This window comes from Ranitomeya imitator, chromosome 5 (genome assembly GCF_032444005.1).
Source record: "Ranitomeya imitator isolate aRanImi1 chromosome 5, aRanImi1.pri, whole genome shotgun sequence".
Classification (NCBI taxonomy): Eukaryota; Metazoa; Chordata; class Amphibia; order Anura; family Dendrobatidae; genus Ranitomeya; species Ranitomeya imitator.
Genome location: NC_091286.1, coordinates 228,629,008 through 228,648,671, shown reverse-complemented (window position 1 = coordinate 228,648,671; position 19,664 = coordinate 228,629,008). Strand labels below are relative to the sequence as shown.

Here is a 19,664-nt window from a genome sequence, read left to right as displayed (position 1 = left end):
GCGCATGGCGCCGCACTGGCGGTCGCTGCAGCTGCAAATTGATGCAGTAAACTCTTGCCTGGTGCTGGATGGCACAGTCTGGCGCTAGGTAGCTCAATCACTCAAGAACATTCAACAACACTAGGGAGGGGGTATGATTCGGGGCTTTCACCAGATTCAGGCATACATCCACACATACATGATTACAGATTTATACTAGCACATGGCCAAGCGGCCATGCGATCCCTTTATAGATGTAGCCTTCCAAGACTTTCCTAGTGCTCCAATCGGAGCCTCTACAGGACCTGAGCATGTGACCTCCGACCTCCAATGAGAGGTCGTCCCATGGGCATGCTCAGTAGATAAAAAGCAGGACTTAGTCCCTGGAACGTCTGCTCGCTGCTGATCAGTGCTGGTTACAAAGGCTAAACCTGGGGCGGCAGCTGTAACCAAGCGCACAGTATCAGCCTGAGCCAGACGCTGGGACTGACATCTCTGCTGAGCAGGCTCCACTGCGGCTGGGGAAGAATGGGAGACCACAGCGGAGATGGTGCGAGACTTGACACCTAACACTGCTCCATGCATTCTGTATGTGAGAAGGCCGAGTACAGCTCGGCTATTTCCGGTGGTCTTATAGCCAAGAATGGAGCCATGGTCCAGTGTGCGGAGTTGTGCTCCATTCCAGATGAGGGTCTGCAGGTCCTGGGATGGGGGTCCCAGCAGCCAGACTCCCAGTGCTCAGTCACTAGTCATTACTATTATACTTTAATCTTTCCAAATGTACACAATAAATACAACTTGTAAAGTCATGGAAACCCCCTTTAATTCAATAGGGACCGTCAGCAGAACCTGTGCAGCGGACTAATGCACTCTGCAGCTGTGGAAGAGAGTACAGTGTAGGGAGCTAATGCTCCGGATGCCCCCCAGGCAGGACCCCCATAGTAGTGGCCACAGTCCTCTCAGGCTGCGCCTACTTTCCCTCCATTCCATTGTGTCACGCCAGAAATGCTGCAGCGCGCCCGCCCCACCACACCGCGCCCGCCCCGGATTGGGCGAAGCAGGGGGTGCGGCCATGAGCGGGATTGGGGGCGGCCCTGAGGGGAGAGTGCAGTGACGTCACAAAGGGATGGGCGCAGGCCCGTGACGTCATGAGAGACAGGGAAAAATTGACAGAGGGGAGGGACAGAGCGCACGGAAAGCAGAATCAAAACAACGAGACACGCCTTCTGCCCCTGCTGCACACAGCCGCCCATGTCCCCGGGCACATTGCATGCCACTCTGTGACGCTCGGTGCCTGCAAGGGCAACACCGGAGGCTGCAGCGCTTGTTTCCCGTAATGAAGGCCGGCGGGGCGAGCAGCGCTGCGTACTGAGCTACTGCGGGCTCCGCAATGCCTAACGTGAAGAATAGCAAGGGCAAGAAGAACAAGCGGGCGAACAGCAGCGGGGATGAGCAGGATAATGGAGCCACGGCGGCTGCAGCAGCGGTGGTGGTGGCGGCGGCGGCAGGAGGAGGAGGCGGCATGGCCGCAGCCACAGCGGGAGCCGCAGCTGCATCTTCATCAGCGCTCTCTGCAGCATCGGCGGCTCCGCCACTGGCAGCGGCCGCACCTTCCAGTGACAGCAGGACTGGTAAGCGCCTTATCTGTGCCCAGCTCACCTGCCACCGGGGGCGGGGACACCACTCACAGGGTGCAGGACCCTGCCCTCTGGGCCATGGAGGCCACCCCTCACAGCTGAGCACCCAGTGTCACCTACTGTGTTCTGGGTGTCACCTGCTGCTAGGAGAGTACCTGTACAGCTGAGGACCCAGTGCCTCCTACTGTGTTTTGGGTGTCACCTGCTGCTAGGAGAGTACCTGTACAGCTGAGGACCCAGTGCTACCTACTGTGTTCTGGGTGCTACCTACTGCGATCTGGGTGCTACCTGCTGCTAGGAGAGTACCTGTACAGCTGAGGACCCAGTGCTACTTACTGTGTTCTGGGTGCTACCTACTGTGTTCTGGGTGCTACCTACTGTGTTCTGGGTGCTACCTACTGCGATCTGGGTGCTACCTGCTGCTAGGAGAGTACCTGTACAGCTGAGGACCCAGTGCCTCCTACTGTGTTTTGGGTGTCACCTGCTGCTAGGAGAGTACCTGTACAGCTGAGGACCCAGTGCTACCTACTGTGTTCTGGGTGCTACCTACTGCGATCTGGGTGCTACCTGCTGCTAGGAGAGTACCTGTACAGCTGAGGACCCAGTGCTACTTACTGTGTTCTGGGTGCTACCTACTGTGTTCTGGGTGCTACCTACTGTGTTCTGGGTGCTACCTACTGCGATCTGGGTGCTACCTGCTGCTAGGAGAGTACCTGTACAGCTGAGGACCCAGTGCTACCTACTGTGTTCTGGGTGCTACCTACTGCGATCTGGGTGCTACCTGCTGCTAGGAGAGTACCTGTACAGCTAAGCACCCAGTGTCACCTACTGTGTTTTGGGTACTATCAGCTGTCAGGAAAGTACCTACGATATATAGCTAAAGCTATAATGTCACCTACTATGTCATGGGTTGTATCATTCGTATTTTAGGCATTGTACTGCCAGGAAAGTACACCAGAGGACATAGTGCCAAACAACTGGATTATGGGCTAACTGCTGACAGGCAAGTACTTACACAGATGAGGAACCAGTGCCAACTACTATTCTATGGAAACTATCTGCTGCCAGAAAAGTGCCTATGCAGCTTTTGGACCCAGTGCCATCTATTGTACTATGGGCTGGATGCTGTCAGGAAAGTACTTGTATAGCTGAGGACTCAATGTCCTCTACTGTATTCTGGGTACTACTTTCTGCTAGAAAATTACCCATACAGCTGAGGACCCAGTGCCATCCACTGTGTTCTGGGTACTAGCTACCTGTACAGCTGAGGACCCAGTGCCAGTGCCATTTACTGTATTCTGTGTACTATCTGCTGCCAGGAAAGTACCTGTACAGCTGAGGAGCAAGTGCCACCTACTGTACAATGAGCTAGCTGCTGCCAGGAAAGTACCTGTATAGATGAGTATCCAGCGTAATCTACTGTGTTATAGATACTATCTACCGCCAGGAAAGTACCTGTACAGCTGAGGAAAGAGTGTCATTAACTGTATTATGAGCTAGGTGCTGCCAGTAAAGTACCTGAAACTGAGGACCCAGTGCCATCCACTCTATTATGTTTTAGCTGCCTCTCGGAAAGTACATGTAGAACTGTGGACCCAATGCTCTAATAGTAATAATGTCCTCCCATCCATTTTTTTTTTTTACTGGTGTAATGATCCCCTTCCTGGTATAATTTACCCCATCTTTGGCACATTCCTGTAATTAATGTTCCCTGTTCTTATCCGGCACACTTTAAAAAAAAAAAAAATCTTTCATCCTTTCCCATGATGCGAGGAGTCCCTCTTCTACAGTTGGTGCAGGAGCTGGCAGCTGACTTCGACTTGCCCGCCATGACCCATGACATCACTTCCATGTGCAACCCGTAACATGCATTGCAACGTCAGCTGCCAGCCTCTGATTGGCTGGCAGCGTATATTGGAGTGCAGGGAGCCAGCGGGTCTCTGCACTGCAATACAATATCGTGCTCCCTCAGACTCCCATTCAGTTGAAATGGGCACTAGAGTTGGCGGGCCTCCCCTCCAGCTCTAGGCCACTGTGCAGCTTCATTGGCGGTATGTCAGCCTCTATCTACATCTACTGTATTGTGGGGAGCTGCTGCCAGGAAAGTACTTTGACAGTTCAGGAACCAGTCCCATCTACTGTTTTACATGTCATTTGCTGCCAGGAAAGTACCTGTACATATGACAACTCAGTGCCATCTACTATATTATAGGTTATGTGCTGCTAGGAAAGTAGCTATTCTGCTGTGAACACCAAGCAATATACTGTATTATGGTCTTTCTTTTACCAGAAGAGTGCATTTTACATTTAATTATCTGGCTCCCTGTATTGCATTGTTAGACCAGCTGCTGCCAGGAAAGTACCTGTACAACTGAGGACACCATGCTATCTACTATACAGTGAGGAAAATTATGTATTTGATACACTGCCAATTTTGCAAGATTTCCCATTTGGCAGAGAATGAAGAGGTCTGTAATTTTTATCGTAGGTACTCTTCAACTGTGAGAGACAGAATGTAAAAAAACAAATCCAGAAAATCAGATTGTATGAATTTTACATGATGTATTTTTCGGACTATAAGACACACCGGACCATAAGACGCACCTAGGTTTTAGAGGAGGAACTTAGAAAAAAATTGAAGCAAAAAATGTGCTTACTTAATATCCCCTACCCTGGTATATATAGTCTCCTCATTCCTACCCTGGTATGTATGGCCTCTCTCATCCTCATACTGGTGTGCATAGCCCCCTCATCCCTATTCTGGTAGGAATGGCCCCCTCATCCCTATCCTGGAATGCATGGCCACCTCATCCCTATCCTGGTAGAAATGGTCCTCCTCATCCCTATCATCTCATACCTGGTACAATTAACCCCCCATCTCCGTCCTGGTATGATTGGCCCCCATCCCCGCCCTGGTATGCAGGGCCCCATCAGAAAAACATTTAAGAAAAAACAAAACAAAAAAAAATTACACTTACCGTATATACTCGAGTATAAGCCGACCCGAGTATAAGCCGACCCCCCTAATTTTGCCACAAATAACTGGGAAAACTTATTGACTCGAGTATAAGCCTAGGGTAGGAAATGCAGAGGCTACCGGTGAATTTCAAAAATGAAAATAGATGCTCCATACCGTTCAATATTGCCCCATAAGATGCTCCATATAAAGCTGTGCCACATATAATGCTCCATATTGTTCATTATTGCCCCATAGATGCTCCATATAAAGCTGTGCCACATATAATTCTCCATATTGTTCATTATTGCCCCATAGATGCTCCATATAAAGCTGTGCCATATATAATGCTCCATACTGTTCATTATTGCCCCATAGATATGCCATATAAAACTGTGCCATATAGTGCTCTGCACCGTTCATTATTGCCCCATAGATGTGCCATATAAAGCTGTGCGATATAGTGCTCTGCACCGTTCATTATTGCCCCATAGATGTGCCATAGAAAGCTCTGCCATATAGTGCTCTGCACCGTTCATTATTGCCCCATAGATGTGCCATAGAAAGCTCTGCCATATAGTGCTCTGCACCGTTCATTATTGCCCCATAGATGTGCCATAGAAAGCTCTGCCATATAGTGCTCTGCACCGTTCATTATTGCCCCATAGATGTGCCAAAGAAAGCTCTGCCATGTAGTGCTCTGCACCGTTCATTATTGCCCCATAGATGTGCAATAGAAAGCTCTGCCATATAGTGCTCTGCACCGTTTATTATGGTCCCATAGATGTGCCATAGAAAGCTCTGCCATATGGTGCTCTGCACCTTTCATTATTGCCTCATAGAAAGCTGTGCCATATAAAACTGTGCCATATAGTGCTCTGCACCATTCATTATTGCCCCATAGATGTGCAATAGAAAGCTGTGCTACCGGTATATATAATGCTGCGGCTGCTGCAATAAAAAAAAAAAAATGCCATACTCACCTCTCTTGCTTGCAGCTCCTCAGCGTCCCGTCCCGGCGTCTCTCCGCACTGACTGTTCAGGCAGAGGGCGGCGCGCACACTAATACGTCATCGCGCCCTCTGACCTGCACAGTCAGAGCCAGAGGACGGGAAGATGGAGCGGCACCCGGCGTGTGGAACGTGGACAGGTGAATATGTAATACTTACCTGCTCCCGGCGTCCCGCTCCTTCTCCCGGACAGCTGGTCTCAGGGTGCCGCAGCCTCTTCCTCTATCAGCGGTCACCGTTACCGCTCATTAGAGAAATGAATATGCGGCTCCACCCCTATGGGAGTGGAGTCCATATTCATTTCTCTAATGAGCGGTCCCACGTGACCGCTGAACAGGGGAAGAGCTGCGGCACCCGAAGATCGTGGGACTGCAGGGACAGCGCCAGGAGCCCCGGAAGCAGGTAAATATGCCTCAGCCCTCTCTCCCCCTCACCCGCCGACCCCACTGCCGACCGTGACTCGAGTATAAGCCGAGAGGGGCACTTTCAGACCAAAAATTTGGGCTGAAAATCTCGGCTTATACTCGAGTATATACGGTACCTTCCTGCGCTCCCTTGCTTCATCTTGTTCCGGTTCTAGCAGCTGCTTTATGCTTGTAAGCAGCGCATGGCAGGGATGGCATGCGCTGCTTACGATTTGAAGGACAGCTGCCGGAATACTCACTGCTCCCCACACTGGGACTGTGTGCGTGGAGGGCAGTGAGTATTCAATTCATTGCTTTTTAGTAGCGAGCACAGTGTCAGCCACCGGCTTCTTGCAGCTACCGGGCGGTCAAGTGTCCCCGCTACTAAAGGCAATGAATATCCACTGCATTCCACGCCTATGGGAGTGGAGAGCATTGAACATTTATTCCCTTTAGTCCCTGCCATGTGCTGCTTACAAGCATAAAGCAGCTGCTGGCACCAGAACAAGACGCTGCGAGGGAGCAAGGAAAGGTAAGTGTAATGTGTTTTGTTTTTTTTAATGTTTTTCTGATGGGGGGCCATCATACCAGGATAAGGATGTGGCCAATCATACTAGGATAAGGATGGGGCCATGCATACCAGGATGCTATTAAAGAGAAATGAATATTGACGGCCCTCCATGCCCATGGGCGTGGAATGCAGTGAATATTCATTTCTCTTTAGCAGCGGGCACGGGAGTAAGCTGCTGGCTCCTGCCTCCTGTGACCTGTTGCTCCACCGCTGCCACTCCCACACCTCCCCACCCTAGCCAGAGCAGGTACAAAAATATGGTAATTTGCATTTTATTGCATGAAATAAGTATTTGATACCATATAAAAACAGAACTTAATATTTGCACAGAAACATTTTGTTTGCAGTTACGCAGGTCAGACGTTCCTGTAGTTCTTGACCAAGTTTGCACACACTGCAGCAGGGATTTTGGCCACTCCTCCATACAGATCTTCTCCAGATATTTCAGGTTTTGGGGCTGTCGCTCGTCAACATTGAGGTACAGCTCCCTCCAAATATTTTTTATTGGGTTGAGGTCTGGAGACTGGCTAGGCGTACCTTGAAATGCTTCTAACAGAGCCAATCCATAGTTGCCCTGGCTGCGTGTTTTGGGTCCTTGTCATGTTGGAAGACCCAGCCACAACCCATCGTCAATGCTCTTTCTGAGGGAAGGAGTTTGTTGGTCAAAATGTCACAATGCATGACCCCATCCTTTCTTCAATATGGTGCAGTTGTCCTGTCCCTTTTGCAGAAAAGCACGCCCAAAGTATGATGTTTCACTCACCATGCTTTATGGTTGGGACGGTGTTCTTGGGGTTGTACTTATCCTTCTTTCTCTAAGCACTTCGAGTGGAGTTGATACCAAAAAGTTCTATTTTGGTCATATCTGACCACAGGACCTCCTATCATGCCTCCTCTGGATCCGCTTGATGGCAAACTTCAAACAGGCCTGTACATGGGCTGGCATGAGATGGGGGATCCTGCATGCCCTGCAGGATTTGAATCCATGACAGCATAGCATATTATTATCGGTAATGTTTAAGACTGTGGTCCCAGCCCTCTTGTGGTCATTGACCAGATCCTCCCTTGTAGTTCTGGGCTGCTTACTGATCTTTCTCAGAATTATCCTTTCCCCACGAGGCAACATCTTGCATAGAGCCCCAGACCGAGAAAGATTGACAATCATCATGTGTTTCTTCCATTTTCAAATAATTGCGCTAACAGTTATTGCCTTCTCACCAAGTTGCTTGTTATTGTCCTGTAGCCCATCCCAGCATTGTGCAGGTCTACAATTTTGTCCCTGGTATCTTTAGACAGCTCTTTGGTCTTGGCCGTGGTGGAGAGGTTGGAATGTGATTGTGTGGACAGGTATCTTTTATACAGATAACAAGTTCAAACAGGTGCAGTGGATACAGGTAAGGAGTGCAGAGTAGGAGGGCTTTCTAAAGAAAAACAAACAGGTCTGTGAGAGCCAGAATTCTTGTTGGTTGATAGGTGATCAGATACTTATTTCATGCAATAAAATGCAATTACCCGTATTTTTCGGACTATATGACGCACCGAACCATGAGACGCACCTAGGTTTCAGAGGAGGAAATTAGGAAAAAAAATTTGAAGCAAAAAATGTGGTAAATTCTGTACTTAAAGGGCCACTGTCACCCCCCTGCAGCTGTTATAAACTAAAAGAGCCACCTTGTGCAGCAGTAATGCCGCATTCTAACAAGGTGGCTCTTTTAGTTTTGTGTTCAGGTATTACTAAAATAAAGCGTTTTGAAACTTTGCAAAAATACCTGTCTTTGTCCACGGAGGCGGGTCCTCAGCCCCCAGTTTGAAGGGTATTCTGCCGTCACTCACATTTTCAGGGGCTTTCGGCGCCGCCCCCTCCGCGCTGTTTTCTTTTCAAATCCGGCGCCGGCGCTGTGTAAATATTTGTGGGGCAGGCGCAGTAAGCTCTGGCGGTCTGACGTCCCAGCCAGGCTTGCAGACTGCAAGGGCCCTTTAATTGCCCCTATCCTGGTATATATGGTCTCCTTATCCCTATCCTGGTATATATGGTTCCCTCATCCCCATCCTGATATACATGGCCCCCTCATCCCTATCCTGGTGTGCATGGCCCCCTCATCCCTATCCTGGTATGCGTGGATCCCTCATCCCTATCCTGGTGTGCATGGCCCCCTCATCCCTATCCTGGTATGTGTGGATCCCTCATCCCTATCCTGGTATGCATGCCCCCTCATCCCTATCCTGGTATGCGTGGATTCCTCATGCCTATCCTGGTGTGCATGGGCCCCCTCATCCCTATCCTGGTGTGCATGGCCCCCATCTCGTCCTAGTATGCATGACTCCCATCACTATCCTGATATGCAGGGTCCCATCAGAAAACATTAAACAAAACAAAACATTACACTTACCTTCCCAGCGCTTCCTCGCAGTATCTTGTTCCGATGCCGGCAGCTGCTTTATGCTTGTAAGCAGCACATGGCAGGGATGTTATGCGCTGCTCACAAGCAGAGCACAGCTGCCGGAATACTCACTGCTCTGTACGCCGGAACTGTGCGTGCAGAGAGCAGTGAGTATTCATTGCTCTTCAGTAGCGCGCAGTGTCAGCCGCCGGCTTCCTGCGGTCACATGTGGAGAGAGGTGAATATTCATTTCTTTTAAGTAGCGGCACACATGACCGCCAGTAGTAGCAGAAAGCCGATGGCTAACACTTTGCGCGCTACTGAATTGCAATGAATACTCGCTGCTCTCTGCGTGCACAAGTCAGGTGTGCAGAGCAGTGAGTATTCCGGCAGCTGTGCTCTGCTTGTGAGCAGCGCATGACGTCCCTGCCATGCTGTGCTTACAAGCATAAAGCAGCTGCTTGCAACAGAGTAGGATGCTGCGAGGGAGCCCCGGGAAGGTAAGTGTAATGTTTTTTTTTTTTTTTTTACTTTAATGTTTTCTGATGGGGCCAATCATACCAAGATACTATTATTAAAGATAAATGAATATTCATTGCCCTGCACGCCCATGGGAGTGGAATGCTGTGAATATTCATTTCTCTTTAGCAGTGGCACAAGAGTTAGCCGCCGCTCCAGTCTCCTGTGACCCGCTGCTCTGACGATGCCGCTTACCCACCTCCCCACCACAGCCAGGGCCGTTACATCCAGACTATACACCGTGTTCCAAATTATTATGCAAATCATATTTTTTTTTTCTCGGATTTTCCTAAATGGTTGGTGCAAATGACAGTCAGTCTAATAAAAGCCATCACCAGTTAGATTATACATCAAATTTTATTGAAGAAACCTCCCAATGATAACAGTCTAATCTCCAAAATGAATAAAAACTCAAAATGCACTGTTCCAAATTATTAGGCATAGTAGAATTTCTAAACATTTGATATGTTTTAAAGAACTGAAAATGCTGTTTTGTGGAATTTTCAGCATTAGGAGGTCACATTCACTGAACAAAAAATATATTTTACTCCAAAACTGTAATGTGCTGCTGCAGTGCAGTATAGTGCAACCTCCACCAGGGGGTGCTGGTGAGGGAAGAGAGGTTGTACTCACAGCGTAGAAACACTTGAACAACAGCAAAGGCACCACAGGTAACGAAAGAGAAGTCAGACAAGCCAAGGTCATACCCAGAGAGGTCAGCGCAGTACACAGGGGCAGTCAGAAGAATAGTCAGGGACAAGCAAGAAATCAGAGCCTACCGGGAACGTGGTAACCAAAACGTGAGACGTAAGACGAAGTCGAGGTACAAGCCAAAGTCGAAGCCAGTTGGGGAGCGTGGTATCAAAGATGGAAAACAAGGGGTGAAATCCAGAGATCAGATCGAGTCATAAACGGGTACAGGCAGTCAGAGGCACAAGGATCACTAATGCAAGTATATGGGTAAGGGGAGCATGAACTATAGCTGACACTGGCCCACAGGCTGTAAAGGACTGAAATAGCCAAGCCAGCAACAAAGCGAGGTAGAGGCGATTAACTCCCGTATGACCAGTCCAGAGACAAGGTGGCTGAAAATAAACTCAGGACTGGATCATGACAGTACCCCCCTCTCAATGGGGGGCCACCGGACCCCCAGGCTTCCCTGGATAACGAGCGTGAAAGGCCCGGACCAACCGATCTGCATGGACTGAACGCGCCGGCACCCACGAGCGGTCCTCAGTTCCGTAACCTTTCCAATGGACCAAGTACTGCAGTGAACGGTGGAGCATACGAGAATCCACCACCCGTTCCACCTCATACTAGGTTTGGCCATCTACCACAACCGGCGGCGGGTGCGTGCGAGACTCACCTAAGAAGGCACCGACGGCTTCAGAATCGCCTTATGGAATACATTGGGGATCCTCAACGACGGAGGCAAGCGCAGACGGAAGGCCACAGGATTAACCACCTCCAAAATTTCATAAGGGCCAATAAACTTGGGACCCAACTTAGCAGAGGGAATCCTCAATGTAATATTCTTAATGGATAACCATACCTTATCCCCCAGCTGGTGAGCCGTCCCCACAGAACGTCGTTTATTGGCAAAAAATTTATACTTGCCCTGAGCCTCTCCAATGTTTCTCTGAACCACCCTCCAGATCTCCCCCAACTGCAGAAAGGCCAAATCAGGCCCTGGACACCCTGAATCCATCTGGGAAAACTCACCAAAGTAAGGGTGAAACCCATAGTTGCAGAAGAACGCGGAAGTACCAGTGGGCTGATTGACATGATTATTGAAAACAAATTCCGCCATGGGTATCGCAGAGCACCAATCATCCTGTTTGGACGTAGCAAGACATCGCAATATCTTCTCCAAAGACTGATTCGTCCTTTCAGTCTGACCGTTGGCCTTGGGATGGTAGGCCAATGAAAAGGACAGACTGATACCCAGCCTTTAACAAAAGGCCCTCCACTATTTTGCCACAAATTGCACCCCTCTATCAGACACCACACTGACAGGCACACCATGCAATCGGACCACATGCTCAATGAATCGTTTTGATAGTCTCTGCATTAGGGAGGCCTGCCAATGGTACAAAATGCACCTGCTTACTGAACCTATCAACAATTACCCAGATCACGGTTTTGCCATTAGAAGGGGGAAGATCAGTAATAAAATCCATGGACAGATGAGTCCACGGTCTATCTGGAATTGGCAGTGGCACCAATTCCACGGCCGGCCGGTTACGAGAGGTTTTAGCGCGAGCACAAGTTTCACAGGAAGACACAAACCGAATGATGTCAGAAGCCAACGAAGGCCACCAAAACAGCCTAGTGATGGCTTTATGCGTGGCCGATATTCCAGGATGTCCACTAAGAGCCGAGTCATGGAATTCCCAATGCACCCTTAAGCGATACTGAACAGGTATAAAGAGCTTATTATCGGGTAGGGACGAAGGAGCAAGAGATTGGGCCTCACAAATCTCTCGTTCCAATGCCGAGGACACCGCAGCCACCACCACTCCGCTGTGAAGAATGGAGGAAGGAGGTTCAGGAGGTGAAACTAGATCCAGGCTGCGAGATAAAGCATCAGCCTTCACATTCTTGGACCCTGGTCTGAAAGACATAGAAAACAGAAATCGGGGGAGGAAAAAAGTGACCACCTTGCCTGTCTCGGGGTCAAACCTTTGGCAGATTCGATGTAAGACAGATTCTTGTGATCCGTAATGACAGTGATATGATGGGCATCCCCCACCAAAAAGTGCCTCCATTCTTCAAATGCCAATTTAATGGCCAACAGCTCCCAGTTACCCACATCATAATTCCTCTCAGCAGAGGAAAATTTTCTCAAAAAGAAGGCACAAGGTCTTAAGTTAGTAAATGTGGTGGGCCCTTGGGACAACACAACCCCCACTCCCACATCCGAGGCGTCCACCTCTACGATAAATGGTTTAGACAAGTTAGGTTGAACCAGTACAGGAGCAGTCATAAAACAGTTCTTCAAAGAAGAAAACGCCAGCAAAGCTGGAGCTGACCTGTTTTTGAGATCAGCCCCCTTACGAGTTAAATCCATGAGGGGTTTGACCACCTGAGAAAATCCCTTAATTAATTTTTTATAATAATTGGCGAAACCCAGAAAACGCTGAAGACCCTTGAGATCTCTGGGTTTCACCCAATCCACAATAGCCTACCTTCCTAGGGTCCATACGAAACCCCTTAACGGACAAAATGACCCCTAGAAAGGACAGTTCCTGAGCAAAAAATGAACACTTCTCTGGTTTAGCAAATAGTGAGTTCTCCCTAAACCTCAGAAGAACTGCACGGAGGTGGTCCATGTGACTCTGTCAGAAGAATATATGAGGATGTCATCCAAATAAATTACCATGAAATGCCCAATAAAATCTGGGAAAACATGATTCATGAAATTCTGAAACACTGCTGGCGCGTTAGTCAAGCCAAAGGGCATAACCAAATTCTCAAACAAACCTTCAGAGGTGCTTTTTCACTCATCCCCCTCCCGCATAGGGATTATTTATTTATTATTTATTATTATTATTTATTGTTATAGCGCCATTTATTCCATGGCGCTTTACATGTGAGGAGGGGTATACATAAAAACAAGTACAATAATCTTAAACAATACAAGTCATAACTGGTACAGGGATGAGATTGTATGCCCCCCTGAGGTCCAACTTAGAGAACCACCTGGCCCCCCACAATTGATTGTGCAAATCGGTTATCAGAGGGAGGGGATAAGTATTTCTTATGGTGATTTTATTAAGTTCTCTTCACGAAAAAGAACCCTGCAGCCACGGGAGAGACAGATGGCCGAATGTGCCATTTGCAAAGGCTATCGGAGATATACTTCTTCATAGAGGCCCGCTCAGGGGCGGTGAGATTGTACAGACGGGCTTTGGGTAATTTGGCACAGGGTACAAGATCAACAGCACAGTCGAATGGGCGGTGTGGTGGCAGAACCTCAGCCCAGTTTTCGGAGAACACATCCTCAAAGTCCTTCAGGTACTCCGGAATACCCTCCAGACTGACGGATGACACAGATACAGTAACAAGACATCTCTTAGAACAATTGGGACCCCATTTAACAATGTCCCGAGATTCCCAGTTTATCGCAGGATTATGTAATTGCAACCAGGGAACCCCAACACCAGTCCCGCAGGCAGATTGTCCATAATGAAACAAGAAATATGTTCCTGGTGCAAGGAACTCACTTTAAGGAGAAATTCCTCTGAAACCATTTTGATGACATTCTTAGCCAGTGGTGTTTTGTCATTGGCAACAACATGAATAGGAGTCTCCAGCCTAACTGTCCCTAACTTACACCTGGATACCAAGTCAGAGTTAATAAAGTTCATGGATGACCCGCAATCCACGAAAGCAGAAGTGGACAAGGAGCCACTCCCACAACAAAGTTCCACTTCCAACAAAATTTTCGAAAATGCAACAAAAGGTACCTGAGGGTCGAGGTGACTACCACGACAATCACCCAGACTCAGCCGCTTGTTGGTGGACGGACAGGAGGAGCAGTCTTTCTTCCAATGTCCAGAATCTTTACAGTAGAAACACAACTTTGCTTCAGGCCGCCGTCTCCTCTCCTTCTCCTTGAGATTGGTGGCTCCCACCCCCATAGGTTCAGGCAGGGGTAAAACAACAGGACCAGCAGAGAACAAAGCAACATCTCGCTGTGCAATACCGCTCTCCCGCAGCCTCCGATCCATGCGGATAGCCTGAGTCATAGCTTCCTCCAATGAGCTGGGAAGTGGATGGAGAGCCAGAGCGTCCTTCAGGTAATCCGCCAGTCCACACCTGAATAGACATCTCAGCGCGGAATCATCCCACAACACTTCAGTGGACCATCGACGGAACTCAGATCTGTACCACTCGGCTGAACGCTTCTCCTGAACCAGACCCATAATAGTGTCCTCTGCCAACCTGACACGGTCCGGTTCGTCACAGATAAGTCCTCAAAGAGCCTATCTACAGACATCCATTCAGGAGCAGTGAGGGGCAGTGTGAAAGCTCAAGATTGGGGATACTCCCTGAGTAAGGAGATAATCCCTACCCGCTGAGTCTCATCCCAGACGATCGAGGTCTAAGGGAAAACAATAATTTACAACTCTCCCTGAACATACAAAATTTATCTTTTTTGCCAGAAAAGGTGTCAGGAAGCTTAACCAAGGGTTCGGCAGAGTGCAAAATAACATCTACTAACTCACCAGGTTGACTAACAGCATGGGAGGTGGTTCCCTGCATGGTCTTAACAGTCTCCGTCAGTTTTTTTGTAAGTGAGTGTGAGACGTGACATGGGCACGATGTTCCACCAAAAAATCCCGCACCATCTGTGTCAAACTGGACACTTGATCCGCCAGGTTGCAAAGCAGATCTATGACCAGAGGTAAAAATGCAAAAATCCCCTTTAAATGTGTGGTCAGCTATAATGTAATGTGCTGCTGCAGTGCAGTATAGTGCAACCTCCACCAGGGGGTGCTGGTAAGGGAAGAGCGGTTGTACACACAGCGTAGCAACACTTGAACAACAGCAAAGGCACCACAGGTAATGAAAGAGAAGTCAGACAAGCCAAGGTCATACCCAGAGAGGTCAGCGCAGTACACAGGGGCAGTCAGAAGAATAGTCAGGGACAAGCAAGAAATCAGAGCCTACCGAGAGCGTGGTAACCAAAGCGTGAGACATAAGACGAAGTCGGGGTACAAGCCAGAGTCTAAGCCAGTTGGGGAGCGTGGTATCAGAGACGGAAAACACGGGTACGGGCAGTCACAGGCACAAGGATCACTAATGCAATTATACAGGTCAGGGGAGCATGAACTATAGCTGACACTGGCCCACAGGCTGCAGAGGACTGAAATAGCCAAGCCAGCTTCAAAGCGAGGCAGAGGGGGTTAACTCCCGCATGACCAGTCCAGAGACAAGGTAGCTGAAAATAAACTCAGGACTGGATCATGACAAAAACATCCTAACAGGCCAAGTTACATGTTAACATAGGACCCCTTCTTTGATATCACCCTCACAATCCTTGAATCCATTGAACTTGTGAGTTTTTGGAGAGTTTCTGCTTGTATTTCTTTGCATGAAGTCAGAATAGCCTCCCAGTGCTGCTGTTTTGATATGAACTGACTCCCACCCTCATAGATCTTTTGCTTAATGATACTCCAAAGGTTCTCTGTAGGGTTGAGGTCAGGGGAAGATGGTGGCCATGAGTTTATCTCCTTTTATGCCCATAGCAGCCAATGACTCAGAGGTATTCTTTGCAGCATGAGAAGGTGCATTGTCATGCATAAAGATGATTTTGCTCCTGAAGGCACATTTCTGCTTTTTATACCATGGAAGAAAGTTGTCAGTCAGAAACTCTATATACTTTACAGAGGTCATTTTCACACCTCCAGGAACCTTAAAGGGCCCTACCAGCTGTTTCCCCATGATTCCGGCCCAAAACATGACTCCTTCTCCTCCTTGCTGATGTCGCAGCCTTGTTGGGACATGGTGGCCATCCACCAACCATCCACTACTCCATCCATCTGGACCATCCAGGGTTGCTTGACACTCATCAGTAAACAAGACTGTTTGGAAATTAGTCTTCATGTACAGTACAGACCAAAAGTTTGGACACACCTTCTCCTTTAAAGATTTTTCTGTATTTTCATGGCTATGAAAATTGTACATTCACACTGAAGGCATTAAAACTCTGAATTAACACATGTGGAATTATATACTTAACGAAAAGTATGAAACAACTGAAAATATGTCTTATATTCTAGGTTCTTCAAAGTAGCCACCTTTTGCTTTGATGACTGCTTTGCACACTCTTGGCATTCTCTTGATGAGCTTCAAGACGTAGTCACCGGGAATGGTTTTCACTTCACAGGTGTGCCCTGTCAGGTTTAATAAGTGAGATTTCTTGCCTTATAAATGGAGTTGGGACCATCAGTTGTGTTGTGTAGAAGTCTGGTGGATACACAGCTGATACCTACTGAATAGACTGTTAGCTGCTTTTTTCTTGCCATATTAGAAATTCTAAGTAAAGAATAACGAGTTACCATCATTACTTTAAGAAATGAAGGTCAGTCTGCCTGAAAAATTGGGAAAACTTTGAAAGTGTCCCCAAGTGCAGTTGCAAAAACCATCAAGCGCTACAAAGAAACTGGCTCACATGAGGACTGCTCCTGGAAAGGAAGACCAAGAGTCACCTCTGCTTCTGAGGATAATTTTATCCAAGTCACCAGCCTCAGAACTAAGCTGAAGAGCCTGGCACTCAACTTAATGCTTGTGAAAGATTTATTTGTAGTACCAACAAACGTTTCGGTCCTAAACTTTGGACCTTCATCAGTTACGTACTGTAACGGGGTCTACTGTGCTGTAGTACCTCTTTCAGCACCCCCCGTGTTTCTGAATGAAGGACGCTGGCTAGGATTTCTTGATTACATGGGAGCATATAAAAGCTGACTGCTACTCCAGGTATTTCCAGTCTAAAAGAACACACTTTATTTACAACACACAGAATATATAACACAGATACACAGGGCAGGCCAATAGAAAAAACAGGTCAGACATACATTACAATAGCCGCAGGGGGCCGGAGCCTGCTGCTATTTACTGTGGGAATTACAAAGGTGTGTGTGTGTGGGGGGGGGGGGGTCAGAAGGAGAATATCTTGTCCCCTCTGCCCAGGGATGCAGCCTGTGGACTGATGTATTTCACATGGAACCTATTATACATAATATATATATAGCATAAGATATTCTTGGTGTTGGGAGTTCTGTAACACGCACTAATGGACATTTTTGGATGTCGGACGAGCGGTGGATGCCGCGTCTGGGCTAGGAACACACGCTGCAAAAGCATATTCATCTTTTGGCCCTAACCTCTAACTGACGCAGTCTTTTACAATTGGTTCTTTCTTCCCCAAAACGTCCATTAGTACGTAACTGATGAAGGTCCCGAATTTGGGACCGAAACGTTTGTTGGTACTACAAATAAATCTTTCACAAGCATTAAGTTGAGTGCCAGGTTCTTCAGCTTATCACATGGTGTGGGAACCTACCTGAGCACCATCATTAGTAGTGCACATGTATCCACCCTCTCTACCAGCCTCAGAAATGGCAGGTTAACAGCAGCTCAGATTAGAGACTAGGTCTATTCCACACAGAGTTCTAGCAGCAGACACATCTCTACAACAACTGTTAAGAGGAGACTTTGTGCAGCAGGCCTTCATGGTCAAATAGTTGCTAGGAAACCACTGCTAAGGACAGGCAACAAACAGAAGAGACTTGCTTGGGCTAAAGAACACAAGGAATGGACATTAGACCAGTGGAAATCTGTGCTTTGGTCTGATGAGTCCAAATTTTGAGATCTTTGCTTCCAACCACCGTGTCTTTGTGTGACGCAGAAAAGGTGAACGGATGGACTCTACATGCCTGGCTCCCACTGTGAAGCATGGAGGAGGAGGAGGTGTGATGGTGTGGGGGCGCTTTGCTGGTGACACTGTTGGGGATTTATTCAAAATTGAAGGCATACTGAACCAGCATGACTACCACAGCATCTTGCAGCGGCATGCTATTCCATCCAGTTTGCCCATCATTTATTTTTCAACAGGACAATGACCCCAAACACACCTCCAGCCTGAGTAAGGGCTATTTGGCCAAGAAGGAGAGTGATGGGGTGCTACTCCAGATGACCTGGGCTCCACAGTGACCAGACCTGAACCCAATCGAGATGGTTTGGGTTGAGCTGGACCGCAGAGTGAAGGCAAAAGGGCCAACAAGTGCTAAGCATCTCTGGGAACTCCCTCAAGATTGTTGGAAGACCATTCCCGTTGACTGTCTCTTGAAGCTCATCAAGAGAATGCCAAGAGTCTGCAAAGCAGTCATCAAAGCGAAAGGTGGCTACTTTGAAGAACCTAGAATATAAGACATATTTTCAGTTGTTTCACACTTTTTTGTTAAGTATATAATTCCACATGTGTTAATTCATAGTTTTGATGCCTTCAGTGTGAACGTACAACTTTCTTCATCATGAAAATGCACAGAAATCTTTAAATGAGAAGGTGTGTCCAAACTTTTGGTCTGTACTGTATGTCTGGGCCCACTGCAACCGTTTCTGCTTGCGAACACTGTTTAGGAGTGGCTGAATAGTAGGTTTATGCACCACAGCATGCCCTTGAAGGATCCTACACCTGCAGCTTCAAATAACTGTTTTCTGCTTTGTAATGGTATTTTGGTAGCTGCTCTCTTAATCCAATGAATTTGTCTGGCAGAAACCTTCCTCATTATGCCTTTATCTGCATGAACTCTGTGCTCTGTTTCAGTCACAAATCTCTTCACAGTATGATGATCACTCTTAAGTTTTCATGAAATATCTAATGTTTTCATACCTTGTCCAAGGCATTGCACTATTTAACGCTTTTCAGCAGCAGAGAGATCCTTTTTATTTCCCATATTGCTTGAAACCTGTGGCCTGCTTAATAATGTGGAACATCATTCTTAAGTAGTTTTCCTTTAATTAAAATCACCTGGAAAACTAATTATCACATGTGTTTAAAGGTACCTTCACACTAAATGATATTGCTAGCGATCCGTGACGTTGCAGCGTCCTGGCTAGCGATATCGTTTAGTTTGACACGCAGCAGCGATCTGAATCCTGCTGTGATGTCGTGGGTCGGGGCTAGAGGTCCAGAACTTTCTTTGGTCGCTGGCTCTCCCGCTGACATCGCTGAATCGGCGTGTGTGACACCGATTCAGCGATGTCTTCGCTGGTAACCAGGGTAAACATCGGGTTACTAAGCGCAGGGCCGCGCTTAGTAACCCGATGTTTACCCTGGTTACCATCCTAAAAGTAAAAAAAACAAACGCTTCATACTTACCTTCGGCTGTCTGTCCCTCGGCGCTGTGCTTTCCTGCACTCACTGTGAGCACAGCGGCCGGAAAGCAGAGCGGTGACGTCACCGCTCTGCTTTCCGGCCGCTGTGCTCACAGCCAGTACAGAGAAGCAGAGCGCTGGGGACAGACGGGAAGGTAAGTATGAAGCGTTTGTTTTTTTTACTTTTAGGATGGTAACCAGGGTAAACATCGGGTTACTAAGCGCGGCCCTGCGCTTAGTAACCCGATGTTTACCCTGGTTACCGGCATCGTTGGTCGCTGGAGAGCTGTCTGTGTGACAGCTCTCCAGCGACCAAACAGCG

At 47.9% G+C, this 19,664-nt stretch overlaps 1 protein-coding gene across 1 annotated transcript in view; it reads left to right on the top strand.

Annotated features, from left to right (window-relative positions):
- The first annotated feature begins 1,121 nt into the window (after nt 1-1,121).
- The window catches only part of HECA (hdc homolog, cell cycle regulator), an 81,175-nt gene continuing 62,632 nt past the window's right edge, over nt 1,122-19,664 (top strand). The window contains exon 1 of the mRNA XM_069725933.1: nt 1,122-1,610. Within this exon, the coding sequence (XP_069582034.1) occupies nt 1,370-1,610 (241 nt within the window). The 5' untranslated portion in view covers nt 1,122-1,369. The remainder of the gene's footprint in view (nt 1,611-19,664) is intronic.